The following is an 18,803-nucleotide window of genomic DNA, read 5'->3' as shown; positions in this document are numbered from 1 at the left end:
GCGGAGTATCGTCCTGTCAGCGCAAAGGTGATGTTGGATGCCTCCACAGGGAGGAGTAAAGGCTTTGGTTTTGTGCTCTTTAGAACCGAAGAAGAAGGGAAGAGGGCGTACGATGACCTTAACCGAAAGAGCACTAGAGCATGTCGCCACAACTTCAATTTGATAATTTACCCCTCACAGCATAGTGGAAGGGCCGCTGTCTCTCCATCTAATGCTCTGTACATTCGCAACATTCCCATCACGGTTCCGCAGGCGCAGGTGGAGAGGTTTTTATCGACCTTTGGCACCTTGGCTTTCTGCGCCATGCGTGAGGACCATTACGGTAACCCTGTATGGGTTGTCTACGCCGAGTACGACTGCCTTAGCTGTTCCAAGAATGCCCTCCAAAGGCTACACGGCAGTTCAGAACACTTTTATGGTCCTCCAGTGATGGTCAAGTACGCTGACACGGATGAGGCCAAACAAGAGCGCCGCCGCCGCCGCGAAGAGGGCAAAGTTCCCCGTGCACCTCCTCCACGTAGTGTCTGTGTATTTCCACCACCTCGTCAAACCGCAGCCCCAGAGGTGCATCAGTGCAATTGTATGGATGTTGCCACAGCATTCTCCAACAACGGCAATATAACTGTTGCTGCCTGTCCTCGTGAGCTCACGCCTTCTCGGGATTCGACATCATGCTCACTGGGCCCAAACCTAAGCAGTGATACCTCGTCAACCGCATCTTCGGCTCACAAGGTACCAGATAACGTGTTCACTCCACCGCCGCCTACACTGTTGGGCTCGGCAGCACTTCCGCCCATGTTCTCTGTACCTCCGCAGTCCCAGCCTCTTCCAATGGATACTTTGGATGCGTCCTGCAAGGTGGGTCCTCCAGGGTCCCCACCGGTGCGTCGAGCTAACAGCAATAAAGATGACCCGCCCGTTATGATTGTGCTGGAAAACGGACAGCAGCTGATGCTGGCCTCGAACGCTGTGAACTTGCGTCCATCTGACTTTGCCCTTGCCGCACAGTCCAGCCTTCTGTGGCCACCGGAGGTGGGGTACGCCTCACCACTGCCGCCACCGAAGTCGCAACCCTTTACGGTTGTTCCGTTTTCGTAGAAGGGCGTGGCGTGTTTTATTGATGAAATCACTCAAGAAACCTGCAAGAAATCAAAAAGAAAGGAGCGTTTGACCTGTGTAAGCGTAGGGCAGATATTTCTTGTTTTCTTTCATTTTCATTTTTTCTTAAGTGTTTTACTCTTTATCCTCTTTTTTTTTGGTTTTTTGTCTTTCTCTCTTGCCTTTTCTTCTGTCGTATTGTCTTTTTTTGTTGTCGTTTTTGTTGCTTCATCATTTCTTATTTTTGAGGATTTTTTCTTTCTTTCTTTCTTTTTGTTCCTTCTCGCTCGTTAGTGCTCATGATTCTTTTTTTTTTGTGTGTGTGTGTGTTTTATTGATGTTTTTTCCTCCTGTTTTCCTTTTCTTTTTTCTTTTTTTTTGCTTCTTGCCGGAATGACTGAGAAAAAAAAAAAAAAGAACATCTTTTGTATATATACATACATATATGTGTGCACGGCAGATTGAATTGAAACAAAAAGAGCCAAAGCGGTTGTTTTTTTTTGTTTGTTTGTTTTGTTTTTTTTTCTCCCTCCGTTCGTGTACACTCGCGATGGTGATGGTGGCGGTGGGGACGTTGTCGCGCCTTTCGTGACGCTCCCCCCGCAGGCCCCACGTACTCACACACACGCATGGACACGCACAGACGGAAAGGGGGAAAAAAGGATGCACGCATGTCAGTCTTTCCATCTGTGTGGGTGAGTGTCTGTGGGAGCGATTAACAACAACGATGACAGAGGTCGAGGAGGTGAAGGAGCGAAGGGAAGAAGCGGGGGCGAGAGGAGACAGAAACATGAATCAAATGAACCACAATGAAGTAAACGCAGCGAAAAAGACTAAGAAGCAACAACACGGTAATTTCCTTTCTCCAGGGAAAGGGGGGAAGCCAGTGGTCTTTTTTTTTTTTTTTTACTATTCTGTTCTCCTTTTTTTTTTTTTTTTTTTTGACATCTCTGCTTGGTTGGGGTGCGGATGTGTTCTGCGATGGCGGCTGGCGTGTGGCGAGCCATCGAATTATTTTGAGAAGACATGAGAAACAAAAAAAAAAAAGGATACATTAACAGAGGAATAAAAAGAAGAGAAGATAGAAAGAAAGGGAAGGGGAGAGAGAGAGAGAGAGATTATGTGTGCGTGTGTACAATTGTTTGTAGTGGCATGATACCAATGGAGGGCAGGGCAGGGGAACAAAAAAGAGAAGAAGTGAGGCGGTGACATGTCGAAACATTTTTGTTTTTATTTCATTATTTTATTTTTTTTTTTTTTTTTTTTGTTTAAGACGGCGATGAATTTGGTTTTTTTTTCCTTTTTTGTTTTATTATTCTTCACACGCACGCAAAAACAACAACAAAAACAAAAGCAGCAGCAACCACAAACAAACAAAAAAAAAAAAGAATAAAACAAAAAATGCTTAATTTTTAATTTTTTAAATTAACAAACAAAAGTTGAGTGGGTTTTGTATGAACAAACACGCAGACAAAAAATAATAATAATAATAAAATATTTATATATTTACATGTAATGTATGGCTGTATGTATGGCTGTATGTATGTATGGCTGTATGTACGGCTGTATGGCTGTATGTACGGCTGTATGTACGGCTGTATGGCTGTATGTATGGCTGTATGGCTGTATGTACGGCTGTATGTATGTATGGCTGTATGTATGGCTGTATGTATGTATGGCTGTACGGCTGTATGGCTGTATGTATGTATGGCTGTATGGCTGTATGTACGGCTGTATGTATGTATGGCTGTATGGCTGTATGTACGGCTGTATGGCTGTATGTATGGCTGTATGGCTGTATGTATGTATGGCTGTATGTACGGCTGTATGGCTGTATGTATGGCTGTATTTATGTATGGCTGTATGTATGTATGGCTGTATGTATGGCTGTATGTATGTATGGCTGTATGTATGGCTGTATGTATGTATGGCTGTATGTACGGCTGTATGTATGTACGGCTGTATGTATGTATGGCTGTATGGCTGTATGTACGGCTGTATGGCTGTATGTATGGCTGTATGTACGGCTGTATGGCTGTATGTACGGCTGTATGGCTGTATGTATGGCTGTATGTATGTATGGCTGTACGGCTGTATGGCTGTATGTATGTATGGCTGTATGGCTGTATGTACGGCTGTATGTATGTATGGCTGTATGGCTGTATGTACGGCTGTATGGCTGTATGTATGGCTGTATGGCTGTATGTATGTATGGCTGTATGTACGGCTGTATGGCTGTATGTATGGCTGTATGTATGTATGGCTGTATGTATGTATGGCTGTATGTATGTATGGCTGTATGTATGGCTGTATGTATGTATGGCTGTATGTACGGCTGTATGTATGTATGGCTGTATGTATGTATGGCTGTATGTATGGCTGTATGTACGGCTGTATGGCTGTATGTATGTATGGCTGTATGTACGGCTGTATGTATGTATGGCTGTATGTATGTATGGCTGTATGTACGGCTGTATGGCTGTATGTATGGCTGTATGTATGTATGGCTGTATGTATGTATGGCTGTATGTATGGCTGTATGTATGTATGGCTGTATGTATGGCTGTATGTATGTATGGCTGTATGTACGGCTGTATGTATGTACGGCTGTATGTATGTATGGCTGTATGGCTGTATGTACGGCTGTATGGCTGTATGTATGGCTGTATGGCTGTATGTATGTATGGCTGTATGTACGGCTGTATGGCTGTATGTATGGCTGTATGTATGTATGGCTGTATGTATGTATGGCTGTATGTATGTATGGCTGTATGTATGGCTGTATGTATGTATGGCTGTATGTATGGCTGTATGTATGTATGGCTGTATGTACGGCTGTATGTATGTATGGCTGTATGTATGTATGGCTGTATGTATGGCTGTATGTACGGCTGTATGGCTGTATGTATGTATGGCTGTATGTACGGCTGTATGTATGTATGGCTGTATGTATGTATGGCTGTATGTATGGCTGTATGTACGGCTGTATGGCTGTATGTATGGCTGTATGGCTGTATGTATGTATGGCTGTATGTACGGCTGTATGGCTGTATGTATGGCTGTATGTATGTATGGCTGTATGTATGTATGGCTGTATGTATGGCTGTATGTATGTATGGCTGTATGTATGGCTGTATGTATGTATGGCTGTATGTACGGCTGTATGTATGTATGGCTGTATGTATGTATGGCTGTATGTATGGCTGTATGTACGGCTGTATGGCTGTATGTATGTATGGCTGTATGTACGGCTGTATGTATGTATGGCTGTATGTATGTATGGCTGTATGTATGGCTGTATGTATGGCTGTATGGCTGTATGTATGTACGGCTGTATGTATGTATGGCTGTATGTACGGCTGTATGTATGGCTGTATGTACACGTATTTACATTTATGATAATGATAACAATAACAATAATGATAATAATATCAAATAAAATAAAATCAGGTGTTTTTTTCTTTCTTTTTGCCAGACAACAAAAGAAGATTTTGTCAACACGTTGGAAATGTGATAAATACATATGTTTATATTTATATTTGTATGTATGTATCTATGTGCTTATTTTATATATATTTTTTATGTATTTGCGGCGGGGAAAAAGAAAAAAGGAGAGGGGAATGGGGGAAAAAAAAGATCACGAAGGAAATGAGACATTTTTATTATTTTTATTATTATTTACACATGTATGTGTGTATTTTCTGTTTGTTTGTTTGCCTTTTTTTTTTGTGTGTGCGTGTGTGTTTCTTTCCTTCTTTCCTTCCATTTTTTTTTTTTTGTTTATATTTGGGGCGGGGTTTTTTTTTCAGTGCATGTTTATATATATTAAAGATTTATATTTAACCGGCAGCATTTTCAAAAGGAGAACGAAAAGGCAAGCCAAAGAAGACATTACCAAAACTTTATCAAATATATTTTTTTTTTCTTTCTTTCTTTCTTTTTTTTTTTCCCCCACGCTTTTTTAGTGGTGGTGGTGGTGGTAGTGGTGGTTCTATCTTACATGTTTTCTTTTGTTGCTGTTGCTGTTGGTGTGTGTGTGTGTGTGTGTCCGTCTGTGTTTATTCCCTATTTTGATTTTTCTGCGTGTGTGTTTGTACGTTTTTTTTTTTTTTTTTTTTTTTTGTTTTGTTTTGTTTTGTTTTGTTTTGTTTCTGCTTTTATATTCTCTATTTGATGTGCCACATCCCGTTCTTGGGTCTCTCTGCCTTTAGCGGCGGGTAAAATATAAAAAAAAAATATTTAAAAAAAAAAAAAGAAAAAAAGGTGGGGGCGGACCGGGATGAAGGCACTGCAGTGGGATGGGAGGTTCAGCCTCACAGACCCGCACTTTTATAGCTGTACATGTGTGTACCTCTACGGTTTCTTCTTTTTTTTTTTTTTTTTTGTAATTAATCCTATATATAAATATAGTCTGTGTGTGTGTGTGTGTGTGCTTTCGCATACAACGTTGTGTGTTTCCTGTTATTATTATTATTATTAGATGCGGGAGGAAAGAGAAATGGATTTTTTGGTTGAATGCTTCAAGGGATACGAGTTGGTGCGGGAAGGAATATTCGCCTCCACCACCCCAAACCCCCCCCTCACCGAAGGGAGGCGGGGTGGTGGAGGATAAACCGGCCAACAAAAGGGATTCGAAGCATAAAGAAAAGAGGGGGCGGCGACAATCCAATTTGCGAATGCTAATAATAATTAATATTGTCATATATTTTTATCATGACAACTGCGTGTGATTTTCCTGTTATTGGTGTTATTTTCATTGTCTTTTTGGCTTGTTTAGCGCCTGTAGCCTGAGAAGAATGGGGAGGGAGAGGGAGAGGGGTAGGCCTCCTCAATCACACGTCAGAAGGATGGCATTACCACACCTTTTTTCCCTGCCTCTCTCTCTTTCTCCCTTCATATATATATATATATGTATGTATGTGTGTGTCCTGCATCATCTTGTCCTACTCCACCTGATAACACGCTGGTACGCACATGACATTACGGCATGGGAGAGCATATGTGTTCCTGTATGCATGTCAAAATTGTTTTCTTAAAAGATTCTTTAAAGAAGACGAATTTTATGATTTAATTTCTTTTTTGTTTTTTCGTTTCTCCTTTTTTTTTTTTTTTTTCCTTTTTCTTAACAAAAGAAGGAGAGGATGTTTAATGCGCAGCGCGTTGGTTGCGACGTTGATTCATGCCTGCTCCTTTGTCTTTACTTTCATTTCTCTGCTGTTTTGTTTCGTTTTGTTTTGTTTGTTTTGCGTGTGTGTGTGTGTGTCTGTGATGGGGGGACGTTGAGTGGTGGGAGCAGCACACACCGCAGTCGGCGGTACATGCCTGTTTGGGGGGGGGCGCAGGGTGGTGGTGTTTGATATGTGAATTTATTAAAAAAAAAAAAAAAGGACGAACAGGGCGGCGGCGGTGGTGGTGGAAGTTTGACTGTTTTTGTCGTCTTTCTTCCCTTTCCATTGCTGTTCTGCCCTGTCGATGACTCACTCACAGCTGAAGTGAGTCTTCTTCTTTTTCTTGACTTGCACGCACATGCGGCCGCTTCCTCTTTTTTCTTCGGATATCAATGATTGCTGTTTTTCTGTTATTATTATTTATTATTATTATTTTTTTTTTCTTTTTCCTGTTGTTGGTTGGTTGGTTGGTTTATTGTGGCGAAGTGTCGAGCGGCGGCAGCTCCCAACCCCAGAAGGAAAAAAAAAAAGTGATCAAAAGGAGGGAGTGGAGGAAACGGCGGTGTCGCAAGGGCGTGGGCCGCGTGTTTCTTCTTGCGGGTGCCACCGTCCATGTGGCGCTTCGTGACTGCGAATTTACGGTTGGCTCTGTGGATGGGCGTCGTGGAGGTGGTGTTTTAACCTTAACCAACTAATAATAATAATTGTGTCCAAAGGCGAAATAAACGGGAAATGAGAAGACGGATAGAAGAAGCGCGTGGAACCAATCAACTGAAATAAATAACAAAACAACAACAACAACTAAAAAAAAAAAAAAAATTCGTTTATTTATTATTGCCTGCCTGCCTGCCTGCTTGTTATTGTAAATCATTCTGTGCTCTTGTGCTTTTATCCCTCTGTTTTGCATCCAAATGATGTTTGCTGGGCAGGGAAACAGCCGTACACACATGAATGTGCGTTTGTTTTGTTTTTGCGGTGGGTGCGTTTGAGCGGGGCAGGAAAAAAAAAAAAAAAGATGGAAAAGGAGGAGAAGGAGGAGAATTTATCAGCGGAGGAAAAAAAAAATTTTTTTGTTACTACATTTATTTCTTTGCAGTGCAGCAAGGCAATATCTCAATGGATGCATGCATGCACAGACACATATATACATAGATAGATACACAAAAGTGTCTGTGTCTGTGCATGCATGGATGTACGCGTAAGAAACGGTCGGGAAGGAGGGGGGGGGGGGGGGGGTGAAAATATTTGAAACGTAAAACGCAAAGTAAAAGAAATAAAGCATTAATTCAAGACGCCAATATCGTTTATGTTTTGAATTTTTTGACAATGCGGGGAGGGGTTAGGGAGGGTACATGTCTCCCTGTCTCTTGTGTGCATATATGTATATGTATATACGAGTGTATGCTGGAGTGTTTTTTCATATTTTCCATGGTGATGAGGATTTGGTGTGCCTTTTTTTTTTTTCTTTTTTTGACCACGACATCACGCCACGTTGCAGGCATGCGCAGACGCTCACACACACACACAGAGTGAGAGAGACACGAATGCATGAATATATGTATGTATATATACGTGTGTTTATGTCCATATGTTTTTAACTTTTTATTTATTTATTTTCTTTCTTACTTACTTACTGTGTTGTGTGTTTCAACGCCTGGGCAGTGAAGGGAAGGCCGGAAGTGGTCTCTTGTATCTCCTCTCTCCCTCTCTCCTCCGCCTTCCCATTTTTCCTACGCTCCACAATGACTGGGGTCGAAAGGAAGAAAAAAAAGAAGAAGGAAAGAAAGGGGGAAGGGGTGAATGCGAGAGGGCGAGACAAAAGGAGGGAAAACAAATTTAATGACTGTTCCTGCCGTAGTGGCGCTGTGACTGTTGTGGATTTTTTTTTGTTGTTAATTTTATGTCTGCTTTTTTTTTTCTTTAGACTTTGATATCCGCCACTTTTATTACAGGAGGGGTGGGAGATGATTACAATCTTGCCGTCTCCCTGTCTCTTACGTGTGTGTGTGCGTGCGTGCGTGTCTCGCTGTGTGCCCCTTTGCAACGAGGAGGACACTTCTCTTGCGGGCGAAGGGGCGGCTGACGGCTGTTGGTGGGCTGCATATCCTCCCACCTCTTCTCAGTGTCGTTTTGGTGTGGAGTGAATGTACTGACTGCTATTTTTGTCGTTTATATTTAATTATTTTTTTAATTTTTAATTTTTCTTCCATGCTTCTGTATAAATAAATATATTTATATTTATATTTGTATGCTGTTGGCTGAATATTACACACATTATCCGTTGTGCGATTTTGTATTTTGTTGGCGTTCTTTTCTTTTTTTTTTTTTTTTTGTTTTGTGTTGCTACATGCACGCGGTGAATATATTTTTGTTACGTGGCGTTCTGGCGGGGGGGAAACTGAGAGCTCAAAAGGGGGAAAAAAAAAAAAAAAAAAAAAGTGAAGTGAAAAAACGAAAGGTCCGCCAGAAATAAAACGAAAAGGGGAGGGGAAAAGAAGTTGGCGTGTGAAGTTGGCGGGAAGGGGCAAAAACTTCTTCTCTCAACTCGTCTTTTGCGCCGTTCTTTTCTCCTTTCATTTTCCCGCCTCTTTTTTTTTTTTTTTTTCTGAATGAATGAGTGAATGCATCGTTTTTTTTTTTTTTCTTATTTTGCCCGGGGGTGGGCGAATTTTATTGTCCAAATCCCTTTTTGTTTTTTTCTGGTTTGGGTTTTGACGCTCATTCCCAAGAAGAAAAAAAAAAAAAAAGAAGAGGGGGAGGAGGGGTGAATCCGAAATAAAAAGAGGAAAATTGTTGGTTTTGACGGAAGGCGAGAGGGATGGGAAGGGGGGGGGGAAAAAAAAAAAAAAAATAAATAAATAACCCTCCGGTGCTTATAACTGTGATGCTACCACGGACGGTTGTCATTTCTTGTGAATTATCACAACTACCAAAAAAGAAAAACCGAATAAACTCTGTTACATGGCAGAGAGCATGCACTCGATAACACATGCCTGCCGTTCAGCCGTTGTGCCTGACAACTTTTCTTGAATCCACTGTTCTTTTTTATTATTATTTTTTTGTGTGCTGTCTCGGGGACTGTACGTATATGCGTATATACATACAACCTTTACCTTTTTTTAGGGGAAAAGGAACGCGAGGGTTGAGCACCGAATTCTTTTCAATTTCAAGCGTGAAAGAACATCAAAAGGGCAATTCATATGCATTTTCAGAACCTGTTTGTGGCGAAACTTCCCCGCAACCTGAACGATTCGGACTTGGAGCAAATCTTTGCGGAGTATCGTCCTGTCAGCGCAAAGGTGATGTTGGATGCCTCCACAGGGAGGAGTAAAGGCTTTGGTTTTGTGCTCTTTAGAACCGAAGAAGAAGGGAAGAGGGCGTACGATGACCTTAACCGAAAGAGCACTAGAGCATGTCGCCACAACTTCAATTTGATAATTTACCCCTCACAGCATAGTGGAAGGGCCGCTGTCTCTCCATCTAATGCTCTGTACATTCGCAACATTCCCATCACGGTTCCGCAGGCGCAGGTGGAGAGGTTTTTATCGACCTTTGGCACCTTGGCTTTCTGCGCCATGCGTGAGGACCATTACGGTAACCCTGTATGGGTTGTCTACGCCGAGTACGACTGCCTTAGCTGTTCCAAGAATGCCCTCCAAAGGCTACACGGCAGTTCAGAGCACTTTTATGGTCCTCCAGTGATGGTCAAGTACGCTGACACGGACGAAGCCAAACAAGAGCGCCGCCGCCGCCGCGAACAGGGTCAGTTGGCCCCGGCCCCGGTTCCCCGAGGCGCGTGCCCGTTCCTCCCATTAAGTTATTGGCGCCCAGGCCGATGATTCGCTGTTAGCAACATTGGCTCCAGCTGCGGGTGGAAAGCCACCTGTGGTTTTAAAATTGATTCACCAGCAGCGCGGTTGAAAGCAGTAGTAGCAACTGTACAAATGCACGCGACGATGAATTATTGAAGCTAATATCTTTTAGGATTTATTGGCATAACTCATTTTTGTTTGTTTGTCCTGCATCAACAAAAGAATTGGAACTTCAAGACGTTCAGTGAGCAGAACAGTGACCGAGACGCGAGGTGCCCAGCCCAACCGTTATTTCTTACGAGGCGATTGGAGAGATTGATTTTCTCATGTTCATCAAATAGGGCTTTTTGGATCTCCTAGAAAAACGGAGTTACCAAACAAAGCGAGCATGACAGTTTTTTGTTTTTGTTTTTGTTGTTGTTGTTGTTTTTTCTATTTAATTTTTTTTTTTTTTTTTTTGGAGGAATGTAGGCCAATCTCGGTGCTCTGGAATGTGTTTTGTTGTTAAACTGTTTTTTTGTTTGTTTGTTTCTTCTTGTTTTACTGTGTGTGTGTGTGTGAGGCAAATAAAGAGAAAGAGAATGTCCTTTTTGTTGTTGTTGTTGTTGGATTGAATTCAATAAATGAGATGCTTGAACCAATGGGAGAATGAAAAAAAAAAAAAAAAAGAATGGCCGGGGGGGCTTTTCTATCTTTTTTTGTTTTTTGTTTTTGCTTTTAAATCAAAACAATACATATTAATATTTATTTTTGCATTTGGGGAGGGGAGAGATGCATCCTTGTGCTTTAATAGGTGGCGGGTGGCGGTGAGGACGTGGGGAGAATAAACGAAACGGAATGAGACCGGGATGTGAAGCAACGTCTCACGTTTGTGCGTTTGCGTGTTTCTTTTATTTTTTATTTTTTATTTATTTATTTATTTATTTATTTATTTGTTCCGGAGAAATGGCAAACGCGTCCATGTCGTTACAGCAGCCCTTGTTTTCCTACCGCCACCACCACCGCCCCTCAGAAGAGACATCACTATTGCAATGAAAGCGACGGGTATAATAAAGGGTTGGGGAGGGGGGGGGGAACAAAAACAAGTCGGTGAAGAAAGCGTATATGAATGAGGAAGTCCAATGGAAAACAAAAATACTGGTCTTAATTAAGATCAAAAGAAGGAGCGCGAAGTTTTTATTTTTTGTTTTGTTTTTTGCTTACTCTGCTGACTTGCTTCTTGAAGTTTTGCTGTGAAGCTGTTCCCTTCATGATGGCTGGTGGATCTCCATGGTGTCTTTGGGACGCCCTTCGTGCAGCTGTACGTTCCTTTGCTTCTTTTGCCGTTGATTTTCTTTTTGTTGGGGGGGCGTCTACGGGAAAAGGGCATTTGACCCGCGATGAAGTCTAAGGGGGGAGGAGCGCCATCAGAGGCGGCGCACTGCATTTCCGTGTTGCTGGATATTTTGAAAAGTTTAGAGTTGTTGCTGCGACAACTTCGTGAGCTGGAAAGCCAGCGGCACGAAGAGATTGGAATTGCGCTGGAGAAAAAGATGGAAGCAGCGCTGAATGAACACCTTCTTAGACCCATACAGCAGTTATGGCACGAGATTTGTGGGGCTTTTGCATCGGCCGTGTCCCCGCACGGCGTGAACTGCGCAGTTCGGGAGGGACTTTGGGATGAATTGGCCCATCAGTGCGTCCAGCTCCCCTTTTTTAGGTCGATTTACGAATACGCCGTGGCTACACTTTCGGGGCTGACACTGGCAGCTGAGAGTCAAACGGTCACAAACTACCACTGTATTGAGTGGTTGTTGAAGGAACGAGAAAACATATGGGCGTCCGCGGAGTGGCAAATAACAAGTGAGTGGTTGAAAGGTTTTGTTAAACATTTACTTCTTGCCGCTGCAAATCGCGAGGAAAGTGAAGGCGTCCACCTGGGTCACTTGGAGAAAAGCGTCGCACTGGCTAAAGAAACCTTTCAAGAGTTCAGCGCACAAGGGAAGCAAAAATACTCCCGAAGAGTTGACGCGCTCACATCAGATGGGAAGTCAGACGAAGATGCGTTTGAGGTGGAAAGAATGCGACGAGAGTACTTGGAGTTTTTTCGAGAATCTTGCATTGGTTTAGCGGGTGATCTTCTCTTTCTTGTAAGGCAGAAGGATGTATCGCAGTCATCCTCTCCGGGCAACTGTCATGTGGAGGTGGAGAAGAACACAAGTGAAGGTGAGGGGAGAATGGGGGCTGCGGTTGTCAGTGATAGTGACGGTGATGCGGGGATATTGTCATCCTTTCCTCTGATAGCGGATGAAGATCGGTGGGTTTTCTTTCGCGCCCGCCCGAGCGACAGCCCAACACTTACCGTTGATGAAGTTGCATGTCAAGTATCCGCTTTTTATGAGATACACAATACCGCCAAGTTTCCTATGGCAGCCGTGCTTGCGGAAGGATATGGTGACGATTATGCGGAACTCTTTGATGCCTTGGAGTGCCGCTGCTTCATTCCTAAAAAGTCAATTGCGTCAGTGCAACCAGAAGTGGTGATTGACGTTTCCGAAAATCTACCAGATGAACGGAGAGTCCATTTTCATGGAGAACCGGTGGTTAAGACAGTATTTGGGAGTGATATTCGTGACTCTGGCTGCTTTGTCATGTGATATGGGGGGTTGTAGCGATTACATTGAGCGAATGAGGAAGAGGGGAAGAGAAAATGGAACAAAAATCGTCTTTTTGTGTGTGAAAAATTGGAGATTTTCTCAGAAGCCATTTTGGATACTGCACGAAGCTCGGTTTTGAAAAGTGCGTGACAAATTCCGTTTATTTTGGGTTGTATTGGTGTGTGTGTGTGTGTGCGTATGTGCTTTTGCTTCCTTGCATAGGGGTGTAGAAGGTTCTCCAAGAAGCACGGGTTATAACGCGTAAGCTCAGTTGGCAATATGTACTCTTATGGCAATGGAGACCTTGACAGTCAAGTCCAACGCCTCTTTGCCAACGTAGACTATCAGTTGGAGCAGTGGAATAAGAAGTACGGGTCGAAAAACTTCTGCGTGGCGCCGGACGAAGTCCACTCCGTTGAAAGAAATACTCATGCCTCTGATGCAACCCCCCAATTGAATGTGGACCGCAAATGTCTTGGGTGCATGCAACGTGCAGCGGCACCGAGTTCTACTCATAATTATAACGGCGAAAATCAGAACTACAAAACTCCTACAAGTTACTCGAATGAGGAAGCGGGGGTCGACGTATCTGCACTAGCTGCACGTGTCAGTTTGCTGGAGGAACGGCTGCGTGTGGCCGACAATGAACGCGTGGATTTGAGAACTCGTTTGGACGCCGCACAGCGGCAAATTTCAGACCTTCTTGCGGCTTATAAGGCACTCCAAAATGAGCAGTTTGCATCTATGATGCAAACGTTGTCACAACCGCAGTACGATGATGCGCAGGAAACGAAACGGGGTGATCGTAGCCGTCTTACGGATGACACGGTGACTCCTACTCGAAATTTCAATAGTGTCATGCACTCGGGACCATCAAATTTAACCTCGACCGAGTCTGTGTCTCCCCACGCCGTTTCTAGAGCGCTTGAATCCCATGTGAGCGGGGAGGCATTGGGTGCTGAAATGTGGACCAGGACACCCTCACAAAAGTCGTCTGCACAGGAACGTAAAATGTTGCTTGAGCAATTGGCACGGCGACTTTCCGCTCCTTCGAATTCATGAAAACATGTGACGTGCCACTTCTTTTGTCAAATTGGAGCTTGTGCATTTATTTGAATGGAACGTCATTTTAATATTACATTTGCATATATGTTGTCGTTGTTTTTTCAAACGCTTTATCGATTTCCTGCTACTGAGGCGGAGAGGAAAAAAAGAATAGTTACCAAAAATGTGTTGTTTGTAGGCCTTCTTCACAAATAATGAAAAGGGGATTGAGGTGTGTTTTCGTGAGTATGTTGTTGTTGTTTTTCTTCATCTTCTAACCGGAGCCTTGCGTTGTTTTATCATTATTATTATTATTATTTGGGATTTGCTTTCAAAACAAGGGAGGTGGAGGGAGGGAATTAGGCACAAGGTGGATCCGAATTGGTTGCATGTGTACGCCTAATTGAGCAAGAATGGTGTTGCATGTGGCGCTTCTTGGGAAATCGACTTCCACCCCACTTACTCGGCTGGATCTGTTGGAGGCGTTGCGCCGGAATTCTCTACGTGGCTATCATGCCACTCGGTCCTATCTTTGGACCGAAGATAATCTTTTTACCACTCTCTCCCCAGTGCCGCTTTTTGATGCGAACTCAGTTGGATGCTGCTACTACGCGTTTAGGGCCGAATTGTCCTGCGGAGGGAATAACGAGGATTTTCGAGTGGCTGTGATGCTTCTACTGGACCTCACCGCAGCCGTGGACAACTTGGTTGCCATCGCGACGGAAAAGGAGGACGTGGAATCACATGAAGAGGAAGAAAGTAATTTCCTACTTGTTGAACTTGCAGATGTATTGGAGCAATCCGAGACGACTCGTAGTGATTACCTGAAGCGGTGGGGAGCTGAGGAGCACAACTATCACCTTACGATGGCGCGTCGTGTCCTACTGGCGGCGGGTCATGTTTATTCTCTTCCTCTCTCGTTGGAGTCGTCCCCTTGTACGCCGAGCAGCTATCCGGAACTGCAGTTCCACTTCCTTGCAATGGAAGCGGAGATGCAAAATCGGTGTCGTGAAGATGCGTTAACAGAGGCCTTGCATAAGTGGGCCAATGAAGTGGAGCGAGTCATGCGAGAAGAATCGTTTCACCTTGCGGTAGCAGCGGTTCCCATTTCTGTGGCTGAGCTCCTGGACGCTCACCCGCAGCTTGTACAAACGGCACTCCTGCATCACACCGTTCGACAGCCGTTGTCATGGCTTGCGGTTGGAACACAGTTGTCGTCGTCCTCTACGCCATTGGAAGGCGTTGTTAACGGCGTCATACAAGAGTACCGTGTTTTGGTGCAGAACAAACTTTACGTGCGGGTGCCCCTTCGAATTTCGCGCTACTCCTTTGCCCATTTGTTTTTTGCGGGCCTTCCTCGTGTGCTTGCGGAAAAGCCATTGTCACGAACAGAGACGCCGTTGGCGTTATTATCCCACGTGGGAGAGGGTGACGAGGAGGTGGAGGCCGATGAAAGAGAACTTCTACTTGGGTTACAGCTAACAATTGCGCTCCACAGACTTCGTTTCGAGGTTAAAGGAGAACATACTTTCGTCATTGAGCGGTTTCTTCAAGAACTGCAGTGTAGAAATGAGAAGGGAGATGTTGCTGACATTACGCCCGAGAACGCGTCGCTGCGGCGGGAACTTGATCGCCTACGGCGAAAACTGATGCCTGTGGCTACTATGCGTGGAGACTCCATCGATTGGATGCGATCCTATGCTCAGGAGGCTGCAATGGACTACAATGTGACGGAGAAGGAAATTGCCCGTCTAGAGGCATCCATGCTGGACAACAGCGAAAGTGGCACCTTATCCGCTGACGATGCTGACGATGCATTCTCCAATAAGGATGACGAGGCTGCTTCAGGTGTGTCGCAGCAGTTGGAGGAGATGGATTCCTTTTTGGGGGCACGGATGTGCGAGGCGGTACTCAGTGGCTCTGATGTTGAGGAGGCAGCACTGACGAATGTGGCAGATAACTTTCTCTTCCTTGAGACCGTGCAAATGCTCGCACAGGATGATATCCCCGCGAAATAACCCCACAAGGAAGGAGGAGGTGCAAAAAAAAAAAAACCCACAGCCCGCAGTGGACTCAAATAAAAAGGTGGTTGATGAAAAAAAGGAGTGGACAAACATTCGGGGTATTGGTGGGTTGGGAGAAAAAGAGAATAGTTTATTTTTCTTTGATTCCTGTACACCCAATTTGCCTTTTTATTTGGTCATTTTTTGTTATTTCTTCTGATAAAACACAAAATAACCGAAGAAAATATAGTGCGGCCACGAAAACTGATCAAGAAGAACACAGAATAAAGGGGAAGAGAATGACACGATTGGATGTGAACGGGTTGTGTGCACTCCACATTGGCAGGGAGCTTGTAAATTGCATGGATGTTTCATCGAAGTACCTGCTTTGGTGTGTCGAGGGCGGTAGAGCTGCAACGCTGCACATGTGGGAATCTCGCAGAGAGCAACCTTTTGCAGAGCCGCTGGTGGAGTTGGGCTTCACTCCCACCCTCATCTCATCTTTTGAAGAAAAAGTCGTCGTGGTAGGCGACAGAGTTGTGGCACTATTCACAATTGAATGGTCGCCTTTTTGTCCTATTGATTTACTTGGAGATGTAGATGAGGAAGAAAGGGGGAAACCGATGATTACAGAAGAGTTCACGTGTAGCGATATCCCTGCAGATGTGACGCACATCTCGTGGGCTCCGGACGGAGCTACAGCCGCCCTTTCATCACCACAACAACTTGTTTTGTTGGATTGTCGCGTCGGATACAATAACGCAAATCACAGTGCACATAAAATTCGGCCCTGTCTAACGGTTGATTGCTGTCATTGGTATGGTGATCCTGGTGCTGCCTTCACTGCATTCACTGCGAGCCGACTCTTTCTATTGTCTACTCGTAATCATCTTGTGATGACTCGTTACGGCAACAGTGATGTTTACGATGACCACAATGATTCTATCTTTATTCAACTACAAATTGAGAGGGATGGCCACATTATTACACGGGCCCGTCGTGTTACATGTTTTGAGGTTGGCGGCAGTGAAGAAGGAAATCTTGTCGTGGGGCTTTCGGATGGGACGGTGAAGCTGCTGCGGCAGGATTCAATGGAGGTTTTCTTCACTCTTGACGTTACGAAACAGTTGTACCGCATGTCAATCCGACCACCGCCGGGCATGGGGGAGTCCGGTTTGGAGGTATTGAGTGTAGCGGTTGGCCATCAATGGATGGTGTTGATGCGACCAGATGCTTTCATATGCTACGATAAGAAATCTATGGATTTGCTTGAGGAAAAAACGGTGATTCTCTCCGGTGAGAGGGCCGTGTTGTCAGCGTGCTCAGGTAACGGGTCATGGTGCATCTGGTCACCACAAAATCAGGAGCTTCTTTATTATCGAGCTCCCGTACAGATGTTTTTGGGGAAAGACAGCAAATTTGATGTTGTGCATGCCCAAGGCCCACTCCCATCACGCCTATTGGAGCCGCTTTTGCTGCCGTTTCAACAGGAAACCATTGCTGGATTCAATGGGAGAGGGGCTGATAGGAAGAAAAATAAAAAGAAGCTTGTGGCCGAGAGGCCGGTAACTTACGGTCATCCTATTAAAAGCAGTGGATACGCAAGTGACGTGCCATGGAGCGTCCAGCAGCAGCGTGCCAAGCAGGTGCGTGAAAAGAATCGAAAAGGAGCCAGGCCTCTTCCTTCAGTTCCCTCGCCTTTAAGATACAAATCCTTGACGTTCCCTGGGCATGCTTTTGAACCCATGACAGCAGCAAACAAGATCCTCTTGTCTTCACCCATTCATCGAGCTATAATCACGGCAGCAGTTTTCTCTGCTGGCGGGTCAGCGCTTTTGACAGCCTCTGGTGACACCACCGCAAACTGGTTAAAGTACCCTGTTGCGAAGAACGGGGGCGAAGGCACCTTGATGGAGATTCATACCGGCCCAGTGAACACGATTGACGTCAGTCTCTCCCTTAACGCACCTCTCGTCGCAACCGGATCCTCAGATGGCGCAGTGGCGATGTGGCAACCCACAAAACGAGAAGCGCCTTACATTGTGCAAAACGTTGGCAAGGAAGTAAGGGCTGTTAAGTTTTTCTACACGGACAAATTTATTTGTTACGCCGCCAAAAATACAGTCTCCTTCTGCCGCTATGCCTTGGATGACGGTGGTGGTGAGCTGCATCGAAAACGCAATGAATCCAAGATGGAATCTGTTTTAGAGTTTACTGCCGATTCAGCTCAGCACGTGGTTGCTTTGGACGCGATAAACTACTTTACTTCCAATATTATGGTTTGGGCAGGATCGAACAAGTCGGTTGGCATCTACGACGTTTCTGTCGGGCAGAACATCCACGTCATGGAGGAGGCCCATTTAAATCCCATCCACCATGTTGCGATGGTCACATCCGGCCGTTACGCCTCGCCCAGTGCGAATGTTTTACATATGTACTTAACAGCTGGTTTAGACACCACGGTGCGACTGTGGGACATTCGCCAGCGGCGATCCGTGCGGCAGTTGGCGCTTCACCGAAACACCGCAACTCCGGTTGGTGTGGCTTTTTCCCCCAACGGAGCCCTGGTGGCAGTTGGTAGCGAAAATCGAAGGGTATATATCTACGATGTGGGTTCCGGCGCGGTTGTTGATACAATAGATGTAGGTGATACACCCACCGCCCTCAGTTGGCATCCTTTGGAAAGTGTCATCGCTGTGGGCTCGGCTGCAGGCTCCATCAAACTGATGGGGCAACGTTAAACATGAAAGAAAATGGAGACAAAATCCTGAATTATTTGGTATGAGGAATTGGAGGGCGGCAAATTGCGCATGGACCAGTCTTACTTGCCCCATTGTGGGGGCGCTGTGTCTCTTTCCCTCTTTTTTTGTTGTTTTGTTTTGTTTCGTTTGGGTCTTTGTGTATGCCCGGTTACTTTTTTTTATTATCTCTTTCCCACTCTCTCTATCATTGTTTGTGCAGCTGAATTGTTGTCTTTTCAACCTTTTCAATGGTTCTTCTTTTTTTTTTTTTCTTGTGGGGATGTGTTTGTACCTGTGAGGA

At 44.6% G+C, this 18,803-nt stretch overlaps 6 protein-coding genes across 6 annotated transcripts, besides 47 other annotated features; all 6 read left to right on the top strand.

The window, feature by feature from the left end:
* Tc00.1047053507025.60 (RNA-binding protein, putative) lies at positions 1-1,098 on the top strand (the record flags this gene model as incomplete). Its single annotated transcript, XM_804256.1, has 1 exon — positions 1-1,098. A coding segment is annotated over one exon (1,098 nt), but the record flags the coding sequence as incomplete, so codon positions are not given.
* Positions 1-1,584: a sequence feature (haploid, Esmeraldo-like haplotype).
* Positions 1,195-1,344: a sequence feature (A-rich).
* Positions 1,350-1,382: a microsatellite.
* Positions 1,402-1,485: a sequence feature (A-rich).
* Positions 1,585-7,893: a sequence feature (haploid, non-Esmeraldo-like haplotype).
* Positions 1,991-2,041: a sequence feature (A-rich).
* Positions 2,173-2,216: a sequence feature (CT-rich).
* Positions 2,320-2,368: a microsatellite.
* Positions 2,429-2,499: a sequence feature (T-rich).
* Positions 2,504-2,527: a sequence feature (AT_rich).
* Positions 2,571-2,592: a sequence feature (AT_rich).
* Positions 2,593-3,512: a microsatellite.
* Positions 3,529-4,496: a microsatellite.
* Positions 4,497-4,529: a microsatellite.
* Positions 4,617-4,685: a microsatellite.
* Positions 4,784-4,886: a microsatellite.
* Positions 4,914-4,941: a sequence feature (AT_rich).
* Positions 5,013-5,047: a microsatellite.
* Positions 5,063-5,088: a microsatellite.
* Positions 5,127-5,156: a microsatellite.
* Positions 5,196-5,249: a microsatellite.
* Positions 5,318-5,360: a sequence feature (T-rich).
* Positions 5,458-5,482: a microsatellite.
* Positions 5,511-5,530: a microsatellite.
* Positions 5,995-6,025: a microsatellite.
* Positions 6,170-6,222: a sequence feature (A-rich).
* Positions 6,314-6,344: a microsatellite.
* Positions 6,462-6,484: a sequence feature (AT_rich).
* Positions 6,677-6,708: a sequence feature (AT_rich).
* Positions 7,383-7,466: a microsatellite.
* Positions 7,811-7,858: a microsatellite.
* Positions 7,819-7,901: a microsatellite.
* Positions 7,894-9,078: a sequence feature (haploid, Esmeraldo-like haplotype).
* Positions 8,021-8,053: a sequence feature (CT-rich).
* Positions 8,435-8,469: a sequence feature (AT_rich).
* Positions 8,484-8,512: a sequence feature (AT_rich).
* Positions 8,574-8,603: a microsatellite.
* Positions 8,684-8,704: a microsatellite.
* Positions 8,798-8,873: a sequence feature (GA-rich).
* Positions 9,079-9,245: a sequence feature (haploid, non-Esmeraldo-like haplotype).
* Positions 9,102-9,128: a sequence feature (AT_rich).
* Positions 9,246-18,803: a sequence feature (heterozygous, non-Esmeraldo-like haplotype).
* On the top strand, positions 9,467-10,105 carry Tc00.1047053507025.50 (RNA-binding protein, putative; the record flags this gene model as incomplete). Its single annotated transcript, XM_804255.1, has 1 exon — positions 9,467-10,105. One exon carries the CDS (start codon positions 9,467-9,469, stop codon positions 10,103-10,105), a length of 639 nt encoding a protein of 212 aa, XP_809348.1.
* Positions 10,475-10,534: a microsatellite.
* Positions 10,573-10,637: a microsatellite.
* Positions 10,975-11,015: a microsatellite.
* Tc00.1047053507025.40 (uncharacterized protein) lies at positions 11,458-12,714 on the top strand (the record flags this gene model as incomplete). The annotated part of the gene is made up of 1 exon (XM_804254.1): positions 11,458-12,714. The coding sequence occupies one exon, from the start codon at positions 11,458-11,460 to the stop codon at positions 12,712-12,714; it is 1,257 nt and encodes a 418-aa protein (XP_809347.1).
* Positions 12,893-12,917: a microsatellite.
* On the top strand, positions 12,994-13,776 carry Tc00.1047053507025.30 (hypothetical protein, conserved; the record flags this gene model as incomplete). The annotated part of the gene is made up of 1 exon (XM_804253.1): positions 12,994-13,776. The coding sequence occupies one exon, from the start codon at positions 12,994-12,996 to the stop codon at positions 13,774-13,776; it is 783 nt and encodes a 260-aa protein (XP_809346.1).
* Positions 14,055-14,077: a microsatellite.
* Positions 14,172-15,776, top strand: Tc00.1047053507025.20 (hypothetical protein, conserved; the record flags this gene model as incomplete). The annotated part of the gene is made up of 1 exon (XM_804252.1): positions 14,172-15,776. One exon carries the CDS (start codon positions 14,172-14,174, stop codon positions 15,774-15,776), a length of 1,605 nt encoding a protein of 534 aa, XP_809345.1.
* Tc00.1047053507025.10 (hypothetical protein, conserved) lies at positions 16,061-18,502 on the top strand (the record flags this gene model as incomplete). Its single annotated transcript, XM_804251.1, has 1 exon — positions 16,061-18,502. The coding sequence occupies one exon, from the start codon at positions 16,061-16,063 to the stop codon at positions 18,500-18,502; it is 2,442 nt and encodes an 813-aa protein (XP_809344.1).

The sequence above is a fragment of the Trypanosoma cruzi genome, genomic scaffold (genome assembly GCF_000209065.1).
Source record: "Trypanosoma cruzi strain CL Brener 1047053517131 genomic scaffold, whole genome shotgun sequence".
NCBI classification, from domain to species: Eukaryota; Euglenozoa; class Kinetoplastea; order Trypanosomatida; family Trypanosomatidae; genus Trypanosoma; species Trypanosoma cruzi.
The sequence above is the reverse complement of the archived record's forward strand: the minus strand, read 5'-3'. Positions and strand labels throughout refer to the sequence as shown.